The sequence below is a fragment of the Synchiropus splendidus genome, chromosome 10 (genome assembly GCF_027744825.2).
Source record: "Synchiropus splendidus isolate RoL2022-P1 chromosome 10, RoL_Sspl_1.0, whole genome shotgun sequence".
NCBI classification, from domain to species: domain Eukaryota; kingdom Metazoa; phylum Chordata; class Actinopteri; order Syngnathiformes; family Callionymidae; genus Synchiropus; species Synchiropus splendidus.
Genome location: NC_071343.1, coordinates 15,240,151 through 15,263,745, shown reverse-complemented (window position 1 = coordinate 15,263,745; position 23,595 = coordinate 15,240,151). Strand labels below are relative to the sequence as shown.

Here is a 23,595-nt window from a genome sequence, read left to right as displayed (position 1 = left end):
TATATATGTATATATATATTTATTTGACCACCTTCTGCTTGTATCATGAGCAAAAGCGAAGTTCAATGTGTGATTTTTCCGATAACAGATGATCTCATAAAGGAATCCCACTCTCTTGCCTATTTTATTAATTCCCAGAAGCGCTACTCCTGTTATTGTCGTTCAATATCTACTATCAGTCATTTATGAATTTGAGGAGAAATGAAAACTGTGTTCCATTCATTTCTTTCAAGCCCAGAACATTTCCTGTCAAAAGCCAAATGCACGTGTTTCTGCTTCTGCCGGATTCAACATGCTGAATGTTCTCTGTCTTTGGTGCATTTTTCAGCGTCTTCTACAAGGCTATTGTGTGAATTATTAATAACGCAACTCTAAATTTGCATACTGTGCACTCCCAGATAAACTGCTTGAATGCAGCGTAGCATTGTTATTTATAGTAGTGAAATCAGACACAATTCGAGTAGAACTGAGCTCGCAGTTTATATTGCAAAGGTCCTCCATGAGCTCACCGAGACAGAATCCATGGCAGCACAAGACGACAGACAGAATCCAAAACAGAAAGTCAGGAGCTTAATTCAAATGTGCAGCAACGGCGTTCACACATGTTCACTAAGACTCCAGATAGAGACACACATCCTCCCGCTGATCACCATGACAGGCTCGGTGTACAGAAGTGCCCCACTGGCAGCTGCTCAGCGGGAAAAAAGATGAGTTCATTCACAAGCAGAAGCTCAGCTGGCTCGCTCTGGCTTTAGATGAGGCCACTGATTTTCTGACAATGATGGCTAGTATTTTCATGAAAAGCCCGAATTGGAGGACTGAGGTCTGTTTTACCTGAGGTTGAGGCTCAAATGGGCATCAACTCTGACTCACTTCTTTTGGAACAGGAAGCTTCTATTGGGTTGCATGAGCGCTATGATCTTAACAGTGCGATCGGATGTTGAGTTTTACAGTCTTGTGAAGAGAGCCCCTCAGCGGAGGTCTGTACTGCCCCAGTGCTTTCCTGCTTCTTTTGTCATTGGGAGTTATACCTTCCTTTCATTGCTGTTATAGCGAGCATGAATATAGTGACCTTTTCACTAACTCTTGTTTGGGTTGGCTCATCCAATTCCCACCTTCAAGTCCCAGCTGAATTCTCAGTCGTACTACGCTCTTTGGGAAATGTGGACATACATACTATACATACTCAACTACGGTTAGTAAAAGTTTGTCTGGTGGTTTCTTAATTTGTGTAAGAAATAAAGACATTCATTCTTACCTGCAGTGACATGAGTCCCTCCCCTTGTAGGTGGGCGGCCACGTCCGCCGCTGTGATGTCCCGCCGCGGCGGGGGAAGAGGACGAGGTCTGCGATGCTCCAGACGTCTCTTGTCTTTCTTGTACAGAAGAGCGGCAAACGCAAGGATGTTGAGGAACAGCAGCGAAGCTCCAACTGCGATTGTTACAGAGAGTTCCGTGGAGTAGTCCTCACTAGGCACATGGACTCCGGTCTCCCCTCCACCCTGGCCTAGCGCTGACTCTGGTGGCTGCTGGGTTCCTCCTTGTGAGCCCGGGTGCCGGGTGCTGCTGGGAGGCCAACCCTTGGAGAGGCGCTTGGTGTAAGAGTAGGGAGTGTCGTCCTGCGGGGACGGACTGTGAGTGAAGGAGGAGACGGACTGCAGGAGCTCGTTGACATGATGCAGATGAGGAACCAGCTGAAGCCAGAAGGAGATCTTGGTGGCTCGATAGTGGTCTCGGACCCGCGGCTTTAAGCCAATGTGAAGGTACAGCTGCTCCTTCGGTGTGTACTTGGACCAGGCGACTTCTTCAAAGCGGTTTGGTTTGGTGTGGATGAACTTGGTGTCTTGAGGGACCGGCTGGTTTGGATCTCTGGTGCGCAAGAAAGACATATCAGCTGAGCATGAAAATCAATTCACAGTCTTTGTTCAGGCTGCCACTTTTGCTGCTTTCGTATTTTGGCCCATCACACATTTAACAGGCTTGCTGCTCATCCCCAAAAGTGTTTGTTTACATAAACACATTAGGCAGAACAGAAATCTCACTTTCCATAACACATTAACAAACGTGTTGACAACTGCGTGCTCATTTAGAAACCACAATATCACAACTGCAGCATGGTGGTGCTCATTAAGATTATAACTGAATAACACAACCTTTGTGCGTTTTTTTTGTTTATTACAGGAGGTCTCATAATAACTTGTAATAATTTGAATTGTAAGAAACATTTTTTTAGAGAGAAATAATTTAAACAATGGAAATATATATATATATATATATAATAAAATAATAAAAATGTAATAGTCTGTCAAAGATCGATCTGTAAAATATTTATATATGTTGCACATAAAAAAATAACAGAACCATAAAATAACTTGAAATGAAATGTAGAGCTAAATCGCTGCCACACAGCTGGGTATAATAACTAGTCCTTTACTCAGTCATTTTCTCCAGCTTGTTTCCCTATGGGGTCACAGGTCACTGGAGCTGTTACTTGGGAGCGAGAGGTGGGGGGCAAGACAGACAAGTTGCAAACCTTATTTACAGTGAAATAAATCAAGTAAAATTTCTGGATTAGCAATGACTGGACCGAGCCACAGCCATTTTTCCGTGGTCCAAAACAACCTGCCGTGTCAGTGGTCGTGACAGTGGGAGGCAGAAACCAGTGTTACACATTCCATTCTGCCTGTAAGAAGAGTCAGTGTGCGGAGCTACTGGCGTGTCAGCCCTCTCGCAAACGCATGAGTCTGTCTGTTACACACCATGTGCTCACTTGTCAATCAACACCTCATGAAGAACACAAAAAGGCAGCAAGCGTGAAGCGTTCCTGTCACGCATACACAAACCATCTCATTTAGACGCCCACACAGTCTCCTGCAAATTAGACATCAGGGCAAATCACATCTCCAACGTTCAATTGAGCCGTTGCGGAGCGCCGTCGCCATCCCAGGCTCTGTGGAAACAGAGTCCAATCCATTCTTCACAGAGAGTCACGCATCTATAATTGAGGGCCTCTCTGAAGTTCTCACATCTCTCCTCGGCGAGTTTGTTCTGCCGCGTGCGGCGCTGGTAATGACAATGGAGAATATGCTCTGGAGACTTATTACTGGTGTGAAGGAGCCCGCAGGCAGCCGCATTAGAGGCGGTTTGATTCTCATCGCTTCAGTCAGAATGTAGCAGAGCTCCGGCCTAATTCTCTGTTGTGACATGACACCACTCCACTGTGATTTAGATGAAGGTCTAGACTGCAGATGTCTCCGCTGCGGTGATGAGGTCTCAGCAGCCTCAGCCTCTCAGATGGTTTAATTACTCACACGCAGCCTTGGGATGGAGGACACCTTCTCCTTTTATCTCCTGCTATTACAAGAGAAAGATTAAAGGCCTTTTGTACAAATAGAATTCTACAGAATAAGCGCATCATTTCAGTTCTGTCAGGCTTTTAGCTAGAAGGGCGTCTGGGCGTCTGCAAAACATGAAAAAATGGACGCCCAATTCTCGACCCTAGCTTGGCCGCGAGATTAGAAAAGCCTGACTTCTACCAGTGGCATCTGGCGGCCAAGCTATGGTCGAGAATCGGGCGTCCATTTTTTCATGTTTTGCAGACGCCGAGACGCCCTCCTAGCTAAAAGCCTGACTTCTACCAGCGGCATCTGGCGGCCAAGCTATGGTTGAGAATCGGGCGTCCATTTTTTCATGTTTTGCAGACGCCCAGACGCCCTCCTAGCTAAAAGCCTGACTTCTACCAGCGGCATCTGGCAGCCAAGCCAAGCATGTTTTGCAGACGCCGAGACGCCCTCTTACCTCAAAGCCTGACTTCTACCAGCGGCATCTGGCGGCCAAGCTATGGTCGAGAATCGGGCGTCCATTTTTTCATGTTTTGCAGATGCACCTCCTAGCTAAAAGCCTGACTTCTACCAGCGGCATCTGGCGGCCAAGCTATGGTCGAGAATCGGGCGTCCATTTTTTCATGTTTTGCAGACACCCAGACGCCCTCCTAGCTAAAAGCCTGACTTCTACCAGCGGCATCTGGCAGCCAAGCCAAGCATGTTTTGCAGACGCTGAGACGCCCTCCTACCTAAAAGCCTGACTTCTACCAGCGGCATCTGGCGGCCAAGCTATGGTCGAGAATCGGGCGTCCATTTTTTCATGTTTTGCAGATGCACCTCCTAGCTAAAAGCCTGACTTCTACCAGCGGCATCTGGCGGCCAAGCTATGGTCGAGAATCGGGCGTCCATTTTTTCATGTTTTGCAGACACCCAGACGCCCTCCTAGCTAAAAGCCTGACTTCTACCAGCGGCATCTGGCAGCCAAGCCAAGCATGTTTTGCAGACGCTGAGACGCCCTCCTACCTAAAAGCCTGACTTCTACCAGCGGCATCTGGCGGCCAAGCTATGGTCGAGAATCGGGCGTCCATTTTTTCATGTTTTGCAGACGCCCTCCTAGCTAAAAGCCTGACTTCTACCAGAGGCATCTGGCGGCCAAGCTAGGCATGTTTTGCAGACACTGAGACGCCCTCCTACCTAAAAGCCTGACTTCTACCAGCGGCATCTGGCGGCCAAGCTATGGTCGAGAATCGGGCGTCCATTTTTTCATGTTTTGCAGACGCCCAGACGCCCCCCTAGCTAAAAGCCTGACTTCTGTTGAGGTGATTCTCCAGGTTTGGCCAGTCGCTTGTCGGCTGGGAAATTTGGATGAAGCTGCGACACCTGCGACCCAGCGGAGTAAATCCAGGTCAGGTCAGGTCTGGTGACAATGCCGTGTTCATCATTCGTTGGCAGACCCTGACAAAGCAAAGCCTGAAATGGCTTTGAGAACATTGTGCAAGAAGGCGGGAGCACTATATCAGAGGTAAGATGTTGATCCCTAGAAATCAAAAGTGGAGTTTAAAAGACCCGCTGGGCATCTTTTGCTTGACACAAAAGGGGCAATGCAGCGGCTTCTTTAATCCCATCGCAATACCTGCCGACCAGATAAGATGAGCAGGGGAGGCGGAGGATAATTCCCTGCTGATAAGTTCCCACAGAAATCATAAAACAGAGTCAAATGGAAGAGCAGTTAAACAATAAAGAAGTAAGAGGATTTGGTTCCAAACCTCCGAGAGACCCCATCAGGGCTGTATCTCACTTTCACTTCGCTGCAACTGAATCCTAATATTTCTCAAATATTGGTATTGATTAGACGACTGGATTAAAGCTGATCTCTCTCCCACACACCGCAGCAGTTTCACTCCTCATTGGATCCAAACATGTTTATCTCACGCCGCAATCATCAAAGCCTTTTATCTCCTCCACCATTTTTGGTGGGTTCATGTTTTTCCGTCCTTTGTTTGTGTAATTAAATATTCGGCCAATTAGCTGGCACAGAGGGATAAAGCTGAAGCCTCTAAACATGGCTGAAACCTTCTCGATGATAAATGTGAGATGTGTCCAGCACCATTCTGAATCAAGGCCGGCGGTGGGCGGCTGAATTTCCACAGGGGCCACTTTAGACACCGGCGGTGTTGTGGCTCAGTCGTGGCATACTTTCTGTCAGTAGTACTTTTAAGTGTGCTGCTATAAGTTTCCATTTTCAGAATGTTGAAAAGCAACATTTCTTTACACTTGAGTTTCAAATATGAGCGAATATACTAGACAAATTAAGAAACAAAATTATTTTTGTTTACAGTGGTACCTCGGCTCTCGACCACAATCCGTTCCAGAAGGCCGTTCGAGAAGCGATTTGTTTGTTTGATTTGTTTGTCTGAATCGATTTCTCCCATTACAATGAATGGAAAAAGAAATAATGCGTTCCAAAAATAAGCTTTTGAATGTAGAGTGTCTGCTGCAGGTGGCTGTTCGTCTATGTGTGTGGCCGCTGCATGTGGGAGGGGTTGCCGAGTGAGTGACGTCTCTCCAGAAGTGAAGAGGTGCCCGGTGCGTGTCCAGCTCTGAATGTGCGCTTCTGTGCAGTTTGGCTGTGACAAAGTCATAAACCAAGTAACGCTCTGTCCCAGACTCGCCTCATCCCTGTCCCAGCTCCAGCCCACAACAGGACATCAAACCCTGGAGTGAGCTCCAGCCTCGGAGGTGTGGAGAGCGAGCACCTCCCCTGTGACACTCTACCACGGTCCAGTGAGGAGACAGGAAAGGTTTTACACCTCAATATGAAGAAAAAACTGTCGGTAGATGTAGCTAACGGGACACGTCTGCATACAGAGGCTGCATTATACACAATAACAAAGCGCGTCGTGGGTCAGCTGATCGGTCCGCGCACGTTATGTTTTTTTTGGGGGTGTTCAAGTTCTGGATTTTCATTCGAAATCCGAAGCAAAAAAAAATCTCTGAATTTTTGTTCGAACTCCGATTTGTTCGAATTCCGGGACGTTCGAAAATCGAGTTACCACTGTATCTAAAGAGAGACACGTATAAACAGATGTTAATATCGATTCATTTTTTCACCATATGTATTCTTTTCATAGGGAATGGGTTAAGCAACAAGGGACACCCTGAACCACAACTACCACTGTACCAACTAAATATACATGAAAAAAGTAAATCCATAACGGTAGGGCTGCTCAATTAATCGAATTTTTATCAGGATTACGATTATGTCTTCCTACGATTATAAAAAGAGGATAAATGAAACGATTATTTAGCTTCTCACCCATCTCCCCAGCTTCTCTCATTATGTCCCGATGAAAATTGACCGGTGGGAAGCTACTGTGGAGAGCACAGTGAGCGCACTACACAGAGTGAGCCCCTCAGCGCATAGCTCCGCCTGTCAGCAAGAGAGCTCGAGCCTTTATTTACACGAAGTGGGGAATGCTACTATTAGCCACTGTTAGCTACGGACTCAGTTGCCTCTACCACGGCAGCATGGTATTCAGAACCTCCGAGGAGCAGATGCTCATCCAGCGTTCTCAGTCACAACAGCAATGCTAGCTGCTTGTTGGCGATCTTTCAAAAACCTGTGATTATTTGGAAGTGGATAAATGCATAAGAACAATCGCTTGCGCTCAACCTGAGACAGGGGTGATAAAACCAAGCTCTCCTTGCCATTCATCACGCTGTAGAGACACAGGAAGAGTGCTGGAATATATTAGTAAGTTTCATAATCAAAAGAGTGACTTCTTCTATTGCGGAAAAAAATGAATAAAAAACTTGAGTTGTTGAATAATCGTGACTATAATACGAATCTAAATCATTGCGATTATCATTTTTGCCATAAACACCCAGCCCGACATACCGGTAGTAGAATTACAGAGTTCAGAAAAACAAATACTTCAAAAGCTGTGTGGGGAAAGTAGTAGGAGTACTTGTTAAAGACAGGAATTGGGTGGCGCAAAAATGTACTATGACTTGATTTAGTATAGACATCAACATCCAAATCTCTTCTGTTTCAACTCACCCTTTCCCATTTGATCCCCTTTTTCATGACAGTTTTGGTTACAGCATCACACTGCTTAATGTGGTAAACCTCCAACTGGTGCACCAAAGAACGTTTCAGCTCAATTAATGCATCATTACATTATCTTTTCCTGTAAATAATGTACTGAAATAAACAGTTTTTCTTCAATAAAAAGTGCTCCCAAAAGTCTGTCTTAATTTTTTTTCGTGGGGAAAAAACCTGACAGTTTCTTGATGACCTCACAAGCTTGGCTGTCGTTCTTCGGGGCAATTTGTTCCAGCAAAATCAGGAGTGAGCTGTCGTCCACACAGCACACTGCTCTTACAAGTAGCAACGTGCTGCGTTGCCAAAAACTGGCCTCTGCATCCAGACAGAAATCAGATGCCTAGTTTCCCATCGACAGCTGTGCAGTTTTTGGCCTTCTAATTATACGTCCGACTGTAATCCGGCGAGCAGACTTTCCATTAAACACTGTGGGAAATTGGAAACAGATTTTTGTTGTGCTGAAGAGTGTTAATATAAAGATTTGATTGCATTAGCAAAGAGGCCCGAGTTTGACTCTATTTCGGTGAATTTGAATGACTCACCCGGTCTTAGCGAAGTTGGTCCAGTAAGTCATGACGACTGCGCTCAACATCACGTCGTTCTTGGAGAAGTTACAGTTGAACAGATCCGTGGGCCCCACCATGGGCACGCCGAACACGTAGGGCACCTGCCAACACAAGAATCCAGGTTCAGCAGGCGACAACGGGGAGGCCGGTGAGACACATTGATCACCAGCACTAATCCTGTGCCGTGTCATGGGGATGTGTCGCTATTTCCCAGAACATATTGTTCCCCAGCCATTTCATCTGCTCGCACAGAAAAACCTCAAGATGATTCCGAGCCGGAGCTGAACTGAATCTCTCCATCTGGCCCTGTGGTCTCCTACCAGCTGGATGCGCCTTCGCTCCCTCGTTGCCAGGTACGGAGGCTGCATGTTGTCACGCATATTACTCAGCTGATTTCTGAGTCATTATTAGTCCACAAGCTTAATTAAACAACACGGCGTGACCAGTTTTCAGACAAGCCATGTTCTATCTTGTTAGATCGGGTTCAGAGCCTCATACTGCAGGGGTGTCACTTGGTTTCAGACACAGACAAAAACGCTTGAGAGTCTTTAAATGGTAAAACTGATATCGGCATCCTCCTTCACCAGGAGACCCTGCGGTGCTCAGCTAGTCTTCCATCGAACTCCCTTTACTTGCATAAAGGTTTTAAGACTTTCCGGATGAAAACCTTCACCTGTTAGCTAGGGATGGGCGATATGGACCGAAAAAGTTATCGCAATAAACATTGTAATTCCGGAGATAACAATAATTATCACGATAAATATATTTTCATTCTATTTTCATGTGTTGGACACTACAGTCGCTCTTGAAACTGTTTTATGATGATACTTATTCGTGGAGTTTGTCTCCAACATCAGTATTTGTTTATGTTTAAATATAATAGCTAACTAAGTGTAGAGATGAGAAATTCAGTGTTTCATGTCTCAGGTAGAACCTGCTCGTGTCTGACAGACTGCTCTGCCAGCTTTATTTAGGGGTTAAATTGAGCCGTCTGTCTGCGGTATCTCATGTCTCTTAACAGTTGACTTTAACTATGGACCAGTCTGGACACATTTCCTAGATGCTATTGAAGAAATATTAGAAATAATGTGAACAAATCATCATTTAGTCATATTTAGCCAATACCGGAGCAGAGCTCCGTCCAATATCCAATTGCTTTCACCACGGTGTTTGGCCGAGGCGCCAGTGCAGCGTGAGACCTGCATGTGTTGATGTGAACACTGATCCAGAGACTCAGAGTCGACCAGTGTCATTATCAAAGGTTCCCTGTGTTAAAAATGAGTTTAAAACTATGATCGTGAACCAAAGTCCACCACACTCTGCACAGCTGTCACGCCGGTGTCGCTCTGGAGCTGGAGAGTGTGGCGCACTGTCGCGGTCTTTGTCATGTTCACGTGTCCAATGCAGCGAGTTAACCGCGTGTTTATCGAATTTATCGTGAGATGCAGAACTGTCTTCGTGGAGATTGTGTTTTTCCGTATATTGTGTATGATAAGTTATCGCCCATCCCTACTGTTAGCTCATTCAAGAGCATTGCTCGGACTCTAACTTTCATGAGAGCAACATGCTTTGTTTGAGATCTAGCTTTTGGTGCTGCTATGTGCATTGATGCCTCCTGCAGGCTGCATAAAATGACTTCCTGAATCGTCCTAAAGGCCTTGAGTTAGACATCCGTAGTTCAGTAAACAAGCACTTCTCTGTGTTCAACCGTGAATGACCAGCACGACCAGATATTAAGAGGCCAAGGAGAAGAAGCTGCCTGACTGGTCAGGAGAGATGCTAATGCATGCAGATGGGGAGGTGACAGGGAAAGGTCACAGGCATGATCAGTCTGGAGGAGTGGGATGAAGCCTCAAAAGGAAAGGTTAACTGGAGGTCAGCCCATCTGCAACCATGGGGAGATGCGATTTTCTGCACCACTAGTGTCTCACAGACACATAAAGAACTGTTTGAGTTGTTTTGAGTTGCTCGCGTTTTGCTTATGGGCATATCAAGGACACACTGGAGAGATTATTTCTCGCTTGACCTAGGAACACAGGAATATTTCCCCAGAAGATATGAACAAGGTGTCTGAGGAGAGGCAGTCTTTCAGCAGCTGCTCCCCCTTGGAAGAAAATGGATGGATGGATGTGGCAAAAAATGAAAAAAATAAATATTGATTACTCTCAATTTTTTATGATGGTTTTTATGATCAAAACAGAATATATATTTTGGACTGGCACATCTTTGCCATCATCAGTCAGACGTAGAGTCGGACTTGTTTTTTTAGTCAAATGTTTTGCCCAATGTTTCTATAATAATGCTATGTCTTCAAAGCTCATGTGCAGAGGTGGAGAGGAGACTGTTGTCACTAGGAGAGGCTTCAGCCCCCACACAACCGTGCCATACTAGGAAAAATGAAATTTCAAGTCATCTCCATTTTTGGGTCAGAAATGATTGTTGTTATTCTTTCAACAACAACAACAGCGCAAGTAAAATCTCACCTCATCACCGTGCGCCGAATCTGCCCATAGCGGCGTGGCGTCACTCTGGCAGTGGTGGTAGAATGAGTAGAAATAGGTGGGAGACCCATACTGGGCGTGAAGGTCTGCCGTGGCAATGGCCGGGGCCACCCACTGGTGATCGGTGAACAGTGCCACGAGGGTTTTCCTGCGGGTTTCAGCATTGTCCCGGTCGGCCCAGTCAGTGTACATGAACCTTGGAGAGAGGTGAAGGAAGAGCATACAATTAAACTTTAAAATAGATACTGCAAATATAACTCCTTTTAAGAACTGATAACTAAAAGATCGACCACATCTAAGGCACTAATAATTACCATGTATCTTGTCTATGGATTTGATAGAGTCACCCAAAATTAGATTCAATCCTGAGGTGGGACCACAGTTTGTGTGCTAACAGCAAACATTTCACCACTTTGCTAGCTGACAAAACAATAAAAACGCTGGCTGATAGTCCGACAAATGAGAGACGTTGGAGACCAAGTGTTAGCCGGGCACAACAATGCAATATGACCACCCATCCTCACTCCTAATATACTGTTCGGAAAGTGGACTTTTGCCTCCTATACTGATGCAAATGGACAAAAAAAATGGATATCACTTGCAATTTATTACCCCATACGTGGTATACCTTACTGACGGTGCTGTCAGAATGTGACAGAAATGTACGGCTATTTGAGGGGCTAGCAACTGACACCTTGTCAATTGACACCTTATCAACCATAGAACAAGACGAGCACTACCTTGTGAATTACTTAAACTCAACCTTTTTTTTCCGTAGCACGCTGCCCTCAACTTCTGGATATGCTGCAGAAAATGGCACATGCTTCAATTGAAAAACTCGCCCTCGGCGTCAGAACAGGACGCAAAAGTTCACTTTCCCAGCGTCAGTATATTACACCACGTGAGTGCAGATGTGTAGGATTACGTTGAGAACTATATGCTGTAAAGAGGTGATCTACAACCCTTGGCGTGACTGTTTCCCAACTCCGCCATGGCTCCCTTGGACTTTGGAAAACAAATGAATACAAGTAACATCCGACTTACGACCTACTCGACATTGCGGACCTACATAGCATCTCACTCTCACACAGCCATTTACCACTACAGTAGTAGCTACAACCCTCGCGTCAGCTATTTTGAATGGCATTCCACTTATGTCCAAACTGACATGCGACCACTCGTAAGTCGGATGTTACTTGTATAGGAGAAGAGCGAGAGGTCAGTGTGGCAAGAGAAGTGCTTGTTGGTATGTGACGGATTATTAACAGGACACACAGTTAGTGAGTGGCACTAGGGGCCAGAAGGAGGACCCCCCACCACCACCACCAACCCAGACATGAAGCGGTGACATCCAAGAATGTGTTTGGAATGAGTCACCGGAATGATCAGCCTACTGAAGCAGATTCTGTCTGCGTGTAACGATCCCTCCGCTTTTATTGCTTATCACGTTTAAAGTGTTTAAAAAGGGAGAACCTGCTGGCAAGTGTCAAGCTGGAGATGAAAGGAAAGAGCGATTTCAAGTAAACGGCTGCTGCCAGAGTGAAGCTTCCAGATGAACTCGGGGTTTTTTGGTTTCGCTTTCATCCACTCAGGAAATCGTATATCATCTTGAGATATGTGTTGCGGAGTGAGAGCGGCTTATATTTCTTGAACTGGCTTCTGTCTCTGCACTGACCGCATTCTAGGGTGAAAAAAAAAAAAACTCATTAAATGTTGGTAATTATTCTAATGTCGCCTGGCAGCCTCGTGGTGCCTGAACTAAACATTCCTTTTTAGTGGGAGGAAAAACATATCTGAGGCCCTCGAGCAAACCTTCTTTTATACGCGCCCCCCTATCTGATCTACATATAGCTTACGAATAACAGGGTCAGAGGAGGATGCAGCCAATCTGAGATGACATCAGGCTACGGGCAGATTTCCCCCTCGACAAGATCTTCACAACACAGTTGGATTGTGCTGCGTGAGGCTACAAACACTGCGGTCAGGTCTCACTGAGCCATCCACCACAAAGCTTCCAGTTTTATACATGCGGCGCTTTGAAATGCAGAGGATGAGAATATTAGCAGACAGTTCTGCACAGATCTCTCATCGCAAACCGCATTCTCTACTTAGAGGAAAGGGATTGCTACAGAAGGCAAGTAATGGATTACAGCAGTCTGCATTTTACGCTTGTCGATCAACTTTTAACAAGCGGGAACGGAGTCAATGTCAATAAGCGTAGCGGAGGTACTGCAGGAGTCATCCGTGGGTCATGAATTTCAAAGGTGAAAGACAGAATTCCCAAACACCATCTCCATTCATCCGTTCTTTCCTGCTTATTCCCCTAAAGGGGATGGATGTAGCCTACCCTGTTTACTGCTACTGTGAGATAATAGGCGAATAACCTGGACAGGTTGGACATTCACAGGCACTATTCCAATTGTGAAGCCGACCATTTTAGTCCAGTCTCAATACCCCATGTTTGTCGTCTTTACCTCATGGTGATAGTACAGATCAAAAAGGTGAAGGAGAGCTACCCCAGACGATACTAATCCCATGTGACCAGCACCATATGTGTGTGCCGGTTTACCCAATCTTTCGCCAAATTTTCTCGCCGTGGGTTTTATTTATGTTCCTAAAAATGGAATTTACTCTCAAGGTTTTCTTCTCTGAATCAAGCGGTCTGTCTGATTTCATTTCCGAGTCAGAATGTGTATCCTACTCAACAGGGAGATGCATCTGCGGCGTCACTGAAGTGATATGTATGATACATCTCCCATGTAGCAAAACACGAATAAACAATGAGATTGAATACCAAGCACAGCAATGACACCAATACAGGGTTCTCCCGAGGATTTCATTCCCTGCGAACTGGGTGGTTCGAACTGGTGGGGGTGGGAGGAGATGTGTCGGAATTTGATGACAGGGGGTGGGGACGATGACTGAGCACATCCTCCTCAGCGGTCTGCTCTAAATGGCGCTGTCCTGCTCGACTGACAGTGAGGGAACACTGACATTGCGAGTCCATGTCGACAAAAACAGCAGAAAACTCTGTTTTTTCTTGGGATTTTCCTGCCTTTTCCCAGTCTAGACAGAGAAATCCCGGTGTAGGTGACACCTCACACCTCACTCCAGTCGACCTCTGCGTGTTTTTGGACCTTCAGAAATGCTGTCTCATTCAGAACTCTTTGTTTATTTCCTAACTTTATACTAGTCACCAAGTGTCCTCTAGCGCTTGGGTAATTTTGATAATTGACTCGCGAGCCTGATACACTTCCAAATTGGAACCAGGGGCATGTTGTTTTATTCAAATATATTTGATGGGTTTTAAACTGCCAGTTTCAGGACACCAGTTTCAATTGTCTGTGTAATGTTTTTGGCAGGCCGCTGATCCTAGAGAATACGTTTCATTAGGTAAGTTCAGAAAGTACTCCGAGAAAGTTTGAGAAATACTGGCGCGGTAGTTCTGCTCGCCTGAAGGAGAGAGAAGACCTTCCAAATGTGGGCCCTGAAAAGTAGGTGGCTAATATTTAATCATCCGCTCCTTCTTCATCGTAAAAAGGTCCATTCTAGCTTGCGGACACTCCTGAGGGCGAACCCAGATTTCCTAAGTTCTGCTCGTGCCTCCATGGGTTTCCCCCCCGCGGCTCACGATTACAAGTAGCTTGGACAGGCTCCAGCCTCTTGGGACCGCGTCAAGGGGAAGTGGATGAAAATGACTGAATGAACAGTTTTTATGACCCGCAGCAGACATTAGGTACTGCTACGTCATTAAAAGTGAAATGTAATGCTTCTTCATATTGTACCACATCAGGCTTTACATCCTCTGAACCCACACCTCACACAGCCGGTCTGAACTCTCAGCTTCGGGGTCACATCCAGCCCACGGTGTAATTATATATGTCCTGCAATATTGTTACATAATATCTTTTTTTTTTTTTTTTCAATTACCCACTAAGCACCCACCCTTCCTTGACTCGCTGTGGTGGCCCCCTTGCTCTAGATCAGGGGCCACCAACAAGGTGCATGCAGGTAGCCTGCAGAGACCAAGGGGGTAGCCCACGGGCCGTTTGAAAAAGACAATCATAATTTTCATGTAATAACCATGTTATTATGTATGATTTTGTGATTCCTCTTTTTGTGACACCATTGGTAATTGTTGTGACTCAGCAATGAGACAAGTATTTGAGAGGAATATCATTTATCATCCATTGTTTATCGTGACTTCAGAAGTGTGTACTGAACTGAAGGCAGCCCTTCGGGTCCACAGCACCCCAGGAGTAGCTTGTGGTTGGCGACCCTCTGCTGTAGATATTTTCACTGACAGGTAGAATTTTTAATGCCCCAAAAATTGACTTGAACATTCTAGGCACTGACCCAAAGGCATTGGTCAGGTCCAGGAAGGCCATAGACAGATCTCATCATAGGTGAAATTATAAGTCGGAAGTTATAATAAACAATGCAACCTGTGAAACATGCATCAATTGGCAGCCATGACCCCAGTCGGCATGGAGGGACTTCATTTCCGAAATAATATGCAATGATGGCCTATGAGATTTGGTGACTACATTTTTATTTCTTTTAAAAAGTTTAATTTAAAGTCTGAAAAAAGCATCACAAGTAAATAATTATTGAAGTATAACAACAAAACTCCATATGTGACGATTTTAAGGTCGTCACACTACCATCATTACTCTGTACAGAACGTTCAGATAGTTAGTTTAACTGGTACCAACTGAATTCAGTGCCACGTTTTGATACTTGAATCTTGGTGTGTGTGAGCGAGAATGAGCTTCATTTGTTGTTGTTTTTTGTTTTGGTTTGTTTATTCTAATGTTCCAAAAGGACCACTAACAGTATTGGTATCAAACCAGTAGAAATGTGAACGGTAACCATACCCAGGCCATGTGACCCATTTTGAAATGACCAATTGAAGTGGCCATGTTTTATAGGTTCTCAACTGTATTCATTCGCATCAACTTAACATGTAGTGAAGAATGGAAGAACGATGTTCAATTTTCCCAAGCAAATAACAAATATGGGCATCACAAAAGCTTGTTCACGGAACCCTCAAAGGATCATGGGATTGATGAATGAAGTTGCAGTCACTGCCTCATTGGCCGTTTTTGTAGTCTTTGGTGCTATTTCGATGCCATGAGATGCACTTGGTACAGAGAAACCTCTAAGTCATCGCTTGCGATACATTTTCTTTCCATGCAATGCAACTATATCAGAGTGTAAGATTGAAATTACTCAATTGCTCAATAGGGCGACTCCCAAGCCCGGACTGTAACAAGTGTATCAAGTAAATTGAAATGTATTTTCACCATTAAACATAAGGATGAGTACTCTGAGTACTAAATGAATGAAATCATGAGACTCACCGGATACTCTCTCTCAGCGTGTCCCGTCCTTCTGGGTATCCATACAAGCTATCCACAAAATCAGACACGGCAAAGTCAAAGTCCTCGGCGGTGACCCCGTCCTCTGAATCCACAATCCCGTCCACGAACTTCACGCCCTCTCCCTGATTGACGCCCAGCATCACGTCGTAGTTGAGAAACTCCCCTTGCTCCATCAGAATCTGCGGATCGTCTGGTATAACGTCTCCGTCAATCACAGGGGCGAAGGCGGTGTGATATTTCGCCGGGGTGATGTTCTGCTCCACAAGTTCTCGGTAACTCCGGCCCTGCAGGCAAGCCACCAGTTGGGTGCTATCATCGATGCCGCAGCCCACCCGCTCCCCGAGCTGTCGAGCGTACTTGCTGGGCTGGTAGTTGACGGCCCAGCTGGCCAGGGCGCTGCCGCTCTGGATGATAGCCCTCTGGAACAAGTCTAAGGAGGAAATCCACACACGTGAATAGAAGTGCAGATGCAGAATTATGCATGTTCACATATGTGGGTGTGCAAGTGCTCGCACACTGGCCCGCAAAAATATGCTCACCATGCATAAATCCATATTAACACATAGGCGCGATACACTTCTACTTTAAAAGAAAAAGATGACGACGACGCACCGGCACATTTATTAACACATTCAATATTTATCTGCTGCAGGATTACAGCACCAGGTCTATGTAAGTGTAAGCAACACTGCGTTACTTATTCATGGCACCTAAAAATAACAGCGTCACATGCATTTCGATGCTACGCTGACAAGTCCCCTGGAACATTATGTTAAGTGTAGGCACCAGTTTGTTCGGAACCCTATGATATTTTTAGGACAGCAACAACAAATAAACGACTTGATGTTAATGAAGCTGAATGAGCAGATCGAGCGTGACTGTATGCAGGAGATGTGGTTTATAATTAGAGTTCATGGCCCATTTTTGGGCAGTAGAATCCAGCTGTGGCCTCACAGAGAGACCACGGGCGGTAAAAGGTCCCTGAGGTGACGCGAGGACCCCAGGCAGGATGGACGTGAGGTACTAAATAAAACCTCCACGTGGTTGTTTGTTCTCTCTCTGTCAGTCAGCAGCTGGAGGTGAGTTGTAGGGTTCCATCCTTCAGGTCTTCTACTTCAGCGATGCGAGTTTTTTCCATCACTGAAGGCTACAAGCTAGTTTGTGTCCAGATTTCCCAATTTCTCCTCTTAATATGCTTCCTTCTGTCAAGCTAACAAGAATATACCGCAGTATGTATGAAGTGAATGTAGCGCTATCTATGACTGCAATGTACTTTATTTGTTTTTTTTTCATTTTCTATCCTTGTGTGTGGTCTTCTTTTCTGCTTGTCAGAAGGGCACCATACTGTCCTCATCCATGAGTCGAGGATACATGGAATGCCAGTGTTTGTTTTAGCCACCATGTTTTCCTTTTGTCCTTTTCAGTCTCTTACCTCGTCCTACCTCTTTATTATGGAGGGTGGTATTGTTAATATATACTAGCTTTTTAGCCTCACTAATGCGCCTTATGTTCCTGATGTCACCGTCAGCAACACTATCGCTTACTATCACTGAGTGTAAAGGCAGTAAGCAAAACCACAATTCTACTACAGTAGTACATTAAAACAATTGTTGCAATTTAGCATAAACTTTTTATTTCTGATTCCACATTTTTTATTAAATCAATTTATCAAAATTTATCAAAAATGTGAATTGTTAGGGGGGGTTGTTTATTTTCTACGGTGGCCTCCAAAGGGCAAAAGAGAACGCAAAAGAAAAGTACGACCACAAACCAAAAAGCACATTTACAAAAACGAAATCACAAAATCAAAATCGCAATGCCCAAAGCAGAAACACATTTACAAAAACAGAATCGCAATCACAAAAACAAAACTGCAACTGTTATTGTGCAATTTGTCCAAGTAACAACAGGCTTTATAGCAGGTTCCCCCCTTCCTAAGGTTTGCATCAAAGTTACTGCGTTTCCGTTTTCAGAATTGTGCGTCTGTTTTGGGGGTTGCGATTTTGTTTTTGTTATTGCAATTCTGCTTTTGGAAATTTATTTTCCTTTTGGAGGTTGCAGTACTGTGTTTGTAAATGTGCTTTTTGGTTTGTAGTCGCTCCTTTCTTTTGTATTTGTCGTTTGCGCCTTCGGGGCCACCGTAATTTTCCCCAAACACTGTTGTGGCACCAAGGAGTGCGAATCAAAAAACAAAAAGGCAGCACATGAACACGGCTATCCATAATTCTGCTACATCAATATGTCAATTGAACTTGTTTTTATTATTATTGTTGTTGTTATCAGCATTAACATTATTAGCATTAGCAGTAACATTATTAGCATTGCTTATCTCCCTGTTATGCTTCACATCAGTTACACTGTGAGACATCACTGTGAAATAACAAAACATATTCTTTCAGTTATCAAACTCATTCATAGTTTTATATTTCCCATCATGATTATAACCAACAAAAAAGTGCAGCTGCTCACCCTCTGAGTAATGAGACAGTGTGAGAAGACTGACGCAGGAGGCTCCGGCCCCAGACCCAAACACTGTGACCCTGTTTGGATCCCCTCCGAAAGCTCCAATGTTCTCTTTCACCCAACGCAAGGCTTGAATCTGATCCAGCAGGCCGTAGTTTCCCTTCGCCGCTTGGTCTCCGGTGCTCAGGAATCCTGCGACACACACAACAATGCAGGTTTGTTGCTCAGTACACGTGCTCACAGCTAATTGTACGGAACCAATCATTGCTTTTTAAAGCCCTTTTCATATGTGCCATGGATGAAAAGCAGCATACATATTTATACACACTGAGGCAGCGTTAAGTAAAGGCAAACGCAAACATAAGAACATCTCATTAGAGCTGGTTCCACTGATCCCGCAGAAGCCTCACGTCGAATGACCAATTAACAGGGCTTGTAAAGTTAACATTATTAATACAGCTATGCATCATTTATTAGAGATTTTTCTGCATTTTCCATTCGCACTAGAAAAATATTTTTAGATTCCTACAGGGTAAAACCATGAACTGCTTCCTGCTGAGACACATTTGAGCAGTTGCTGGTGGATGATCCCGAGTTCTGCGGGAATCCAGACTTCCTGGACTGGCTCCTCAGGAGCTAGCGCTCCACGTTGAGCTATTGTTGGTAAATTATGTGCTACCTGTGATCATAAAATCCACTCCCTGGATCGATAGTCTTTAGTGCGGTGAATTACTCGAACTGTGGTTTTATGGTAATCCATTGATTTCACAGCAACGTCACATCTCCGACTTTATCGTGTTGAAAAATTGTCTCCTTGTCAGCGTCATTGACAAAAACATAAAGACAATTAAAACTAGGAATGGACGCAGACATCCCAATATATTGATCCGATTAATCCTAAATATTAGGAATTGTTTAATTCCACGGACGTATGCGCCATTCCCCGCGGATGTAAAGGGTCAAGTCAGACAAAATGTACATAATGGCCGACTGCTTTACATACTCATGCTCACCTCAGGCGGCCAGCTCATGATGACAGTGATGGTGAGGTGGTGGAGGTGGTGGAGGAGGAAGACGCAGCGACTGGTGATGGAGGAGGGTGAGTGGGGAACAGGAGGATGAAACATGAAACAGAAAATGGAGCTCTATCAAGCAGAGATGAGATCAACATGGCCACTGTTTTTGAATGAACAAATGTATTGATGGATTGTTTCATATCATTTTGAGGAAATCTATTTTAATAGGCTGCTGTGTAATTGTGCTGTCATTATGAATGGATTCATCCAAAAAAAAAAAAACCTGGCTAATTGTAAACGTAATATAACCTGAAGTCATAAGTTCATTTGAGGCGCTCACACTGGATGACACATTATATTGAATATTAAAACATGTAATTTTATTCAAAATTCAGACATCTGTTGTTTTGAAAGTGAGTATTATTTTGCTAAATAAATTGATATTTATTTGATATTGTTGCTTTCTTCTAAAAAAAAATTATCTTCATTTCACTTATTTTACAGATTATTTTTGCTAGAAATAATCCTAATAATTGGATATGGACAAAATTGTAGGCTCTCAAATTTGAAGCCACCGCAGATTAAAACTGAAACAATATTATTCATTCCAATCTAAAAAAAGAAAACCCATTAATTCCACAATTACATATCTGCCAGAGAGCACATTGTATTACGGTCTTTAATAAGCTATATCAAACAGCACGTGGGTCCATAAGACCGTGGTGATATTATCAGTATCCCCAAAACACTGCGGCTGTAATTGCGCTGCCATTCTTAAGGCACGACTTAAGGCACAAATTGTTCCGCTTAGATTTGCCATGTATTATACATCTCACGCTATCGAATTATCAGCAAACTCCGACAGTGTATTGCAAAGAGGTGGAGTCCATTTCTGGGGTAAAAAGGCATTTTAAAGCAAATGAAAAGTAAACCATCTTGACAGTTGTGATTTGCATTGTAGTGAATTGATACATGAACCTGATGTTGCACGGAAATATCAGGGCTACTTTAAACCCTGCAGGCTGGAGCTCATTGGGTTATAGGGAAATAGAGAGTCACAGTGTCACCCAGAAGACCCGGGGACACACTCTGTATTCATGCCACTGCAATGGATGGATTCATAGGATATGATAAATCTCACTGAGTAAGAATGTTTAGCTGTAACAGTACACAGTTGGAATACCTTGAAATAGAGCTGAATTTTCTTCAAAGCAACTGGAAAAGCAAGTTTTGTATTTTGTTGATTTTTGAAAGCCATGCAGTCCTCCAATCGATTTTGGATTTGAATTAATCTTTATCCTCTCTTTATAATCTTTTTATTTTGTTCTAGTTTCTTTTAAATATATGTCACCTCTCTTATCCTAATATTTTCACTACAACTGTGTCCTATTATTCTACTTACATTTGAGCTATATATTCAATGTATGTACAGTATGTGATATTGTGGCAAAAAGTACAAATATTTGCAAAACAAAATAATCATAAAATGAATGTCAAAAACTGAGCATCTGTGGCTTTTTTAAAGAGGAAAACTGACACTGAAAATTATTAAAGTTATATATAATATATGTTTGAATTGGGTTATGACACAGTGATGGAGTTTCCATGGATGCCAACATGGCAGAAAGGAAAATAATAGTACAAAAACAGTATATTAAACATAAGATACTTTTTATACTTTTAGCTAAACGTTCATTCAAATGTAAAAGCAAATTCTTAAGTCTCTAAAAATGTGTATTGACACATCTGTAATTTTTAATGTTATTTTTTTTAATACGAGGAATCCCAAAACTTCATTGTTTGTAAACAGTGATGTTGTGTGATGGGGTGGATTTCTTGCATTGAAAATGTGTTTACAGTAGTTTGCCAAGCTACGTTTGAGTGCTACCTATCGTCAGAGAGGTCACACTGACCTGACCCGTCCAACACTGGGTGTTGGTAGGACTTAGGCCCAGGGTTAAAACAACCTGCTTTGACCACCAAACAGTCAAGTCGCTGAAAGATATAGTTTTGAATGCAGGTTTGTGGACCTGTGAGTGGCTCCAGTTGAATTTAGTTTGGGGCTCAACTGTCCAAGTGAAAGTAACTGTTACCTGAATAATATTCTATTTCAGACAAGCTACTCGCGGTGTTGCTCTTGCTATATATTAAGAGCGCTGGGTGCAGAGGGAAGCTGACATGGTGACAGCGTCAAGCAGTTAGAACGACATCTACACGGAAGCAGCTGCAGATGCGAGCTCAGTGAGTGGGTTACATAAGAAACACATGAGGTTACCGAGCACTCCAAGGCGGTAGTTGAGCGTTATGACAATCACGTTGCCATAACTTGCCAGCACGCTGCCATCCATCATGTTCCCGGTGCCTTCGGTGTAGGAGCCGCCATGCACGTAGACCATCACCGGCCTCTGACCGCCCTCTTCATGGATGTCTGAGCCAGAGGAAAACAGATGGAGGGGAGAGAGAGAGCGGGAGGTTTTATTGTCCACACTCGTTTGACTTTGAGCACTCAGTGTGTCGTCTGCATCCTTACGCTCAGGACCCGCCCCCCACCACCACCTGAACGACTCAGCAAGTGGATCTAAATTTAAAGCTGCGGAAGCACTCATGCATGTAACGTGTTGATGTTGGTGTGTGAGCGCCAACCACGCGCACATATGAAGCAATATGTATGCATGAGTGAGTCCGTCCCTCTGTCGTCGCTAAACCCCTCAGCAAGCCGCGCAGGTGTCTGCATATTAAGCATCGACTAATACATGCGGGGGGGGGCATTGAGAAGGATGCACAATGAGTTAATCGCGATTAACTTGTTAAAATATTTTAATCGCATTTAATTGTTTTAATCTAATTTAATGTAACAGTTTGCTCTCCAGACAACAGGGAACCTTTGTAAGTGCAGGAGCTCCTGGTCCACTGATCACACAAGACATGTGGCAGCTAGGATGAGAACAACAACAACAAACATGGAGGAATCCCTGAACAAAAGCAAACAGATGCTTTTGTTTGCTTTTGTTTTTCACTACACAATGACCAGGGTTTCCACTACTCTGAATGGACTTGAAATTGTTATAACATTGAAATTCTCATACAAATATTTTCAAGACTTTAAAAGAGCTTTAGTTTAAATAAGGAGATATAAAAACTTGAATATAGAAAGTTGAACTGCAACTTTCCATATTCAATAGTATTCAATGCAGTTCAACTTTCCATTTGTAGCAATCCATGAATCTACAGGTATCTCGGAACAAAGTGTGGATCGAGGGCAGCACGTGGTCCTTTGCTTGTATTCACATAGTCGCCTTGCCTTTTATTTACGTGGTAGTGAATCAATGAAACTGAGCACACAGAGATATTTTTAAGATTAGGTCCTTATTATAAAAAAGGAAACTCAAAGTTTAAGTTGAATCTGTACACAAGAGCTTTAGCATCATGGTGGAAGTGTTCCTTGCTGCAATATATATATATTTTTTTTTTAAACTTTAAAATTCCCATTTTGTTTGAGAGGAATCTGTCACTCATTTTATTCTGTAATTCATTTTGCTAAATTGACTTCCCGGTCCCAGTCCTAATAAAATTTTGCTTCTTCATTAATATTTTTGTCATTGAGCTCATTTTTTTAGATGAAAAAAAAAATTCAAATTACTTTCATATTTACACATCAACAAAATGTTATCCTGCATATGGTGTAATTCCATGGAAAAAATAAAACATAAAAAGGACATATGCAGATGGCCGCAATTTCTCCCACTATACAAGTAACATCCGACTTACAACCAGGCTCGGTTGCGACCAACCAAATCGTAAGTCGGAATTGACGTCGAATGCCATTCAAAATAGCCGATGCGAGGGTTATAGGTGCTACTGTAGTGAGATGCTGGGATACTGTGCTGCCATAACTGTTGTACACGTTGCCGGGCTGCTACGTGCTGCGGTGCCAGACATTATAGAAAAAAAAAAAAATCTGCTGGCTGTGGTCGTGAGTACGGGCGAACGTAAGTCGAGCAGGTCGTAAGTCAGCTGTTACTTGTATTGTGAGTATGTGTCGTATTATATTTCTGTACCAGATATTAGATCCGATATCGTGCATGGAGAGACACAAGCGCATGAAGCTGCCTGGCAAGTTGAGAGATTATTGACCAGTGTTTCAGTAATGAGAATAATGAAACAAAACATAACCCAGTGCACCACCAAATAACTGAATCATCCATTATTTCCTGAAAATTTTGATCAAGTTTGTTCAT

The 23,595-nt window shown here is 43.7% G+C and overlaps 1 protein-coding gene across 2 annotated transcripts in view; it reads right to left on the bottom strand.

Moving 5' to 3' along the window:
• Nucleotides 1–23,595, bottom strand: part of LOC128765887 (neuroligin-4, X-linked-like) — a 33,115-nt gene that overhangs the window by 5,046 nt on the left and 4,474 nt on the right. Inside the window, exons 3-8 of one of the 2 annotated variants that reach the window (XM_053877105.1) lie at nucleotides 21,633–21,785; nucleotides 18,348–18,533; nucleotides 15,858–16,308; nucleotides 10,477–10,690; nucleotides 7,970–8,094; nucleotides 1,259–1,868 (exon numbers count right to left, since the gene is read on the bottom strand). In XM_053877105.1, the coding sequence (XP_053733080.1) occupies nucleotides 1,259–1,868; nucleotides 7,970–8,094; nucleotides 10,477–10,690; nucleotides 15,858–16,308; nucleotides 18,348–18,533; nucleotides 21,633–21,785 (1,739 nt within the window). The remainder of the gene's footprint in view (nucleotides 1–1,258; nucleotides 1,869–7,969; nucleotides 8,095–10,476; nucleotides 10,691–15,857; nucleotides 16,309–18,347; nucleotides 18,534–21,632; nucleotides 21,786–23,595) is intronic. The other variant, XM_053877106.1, reaches the window with a different exon arrangement.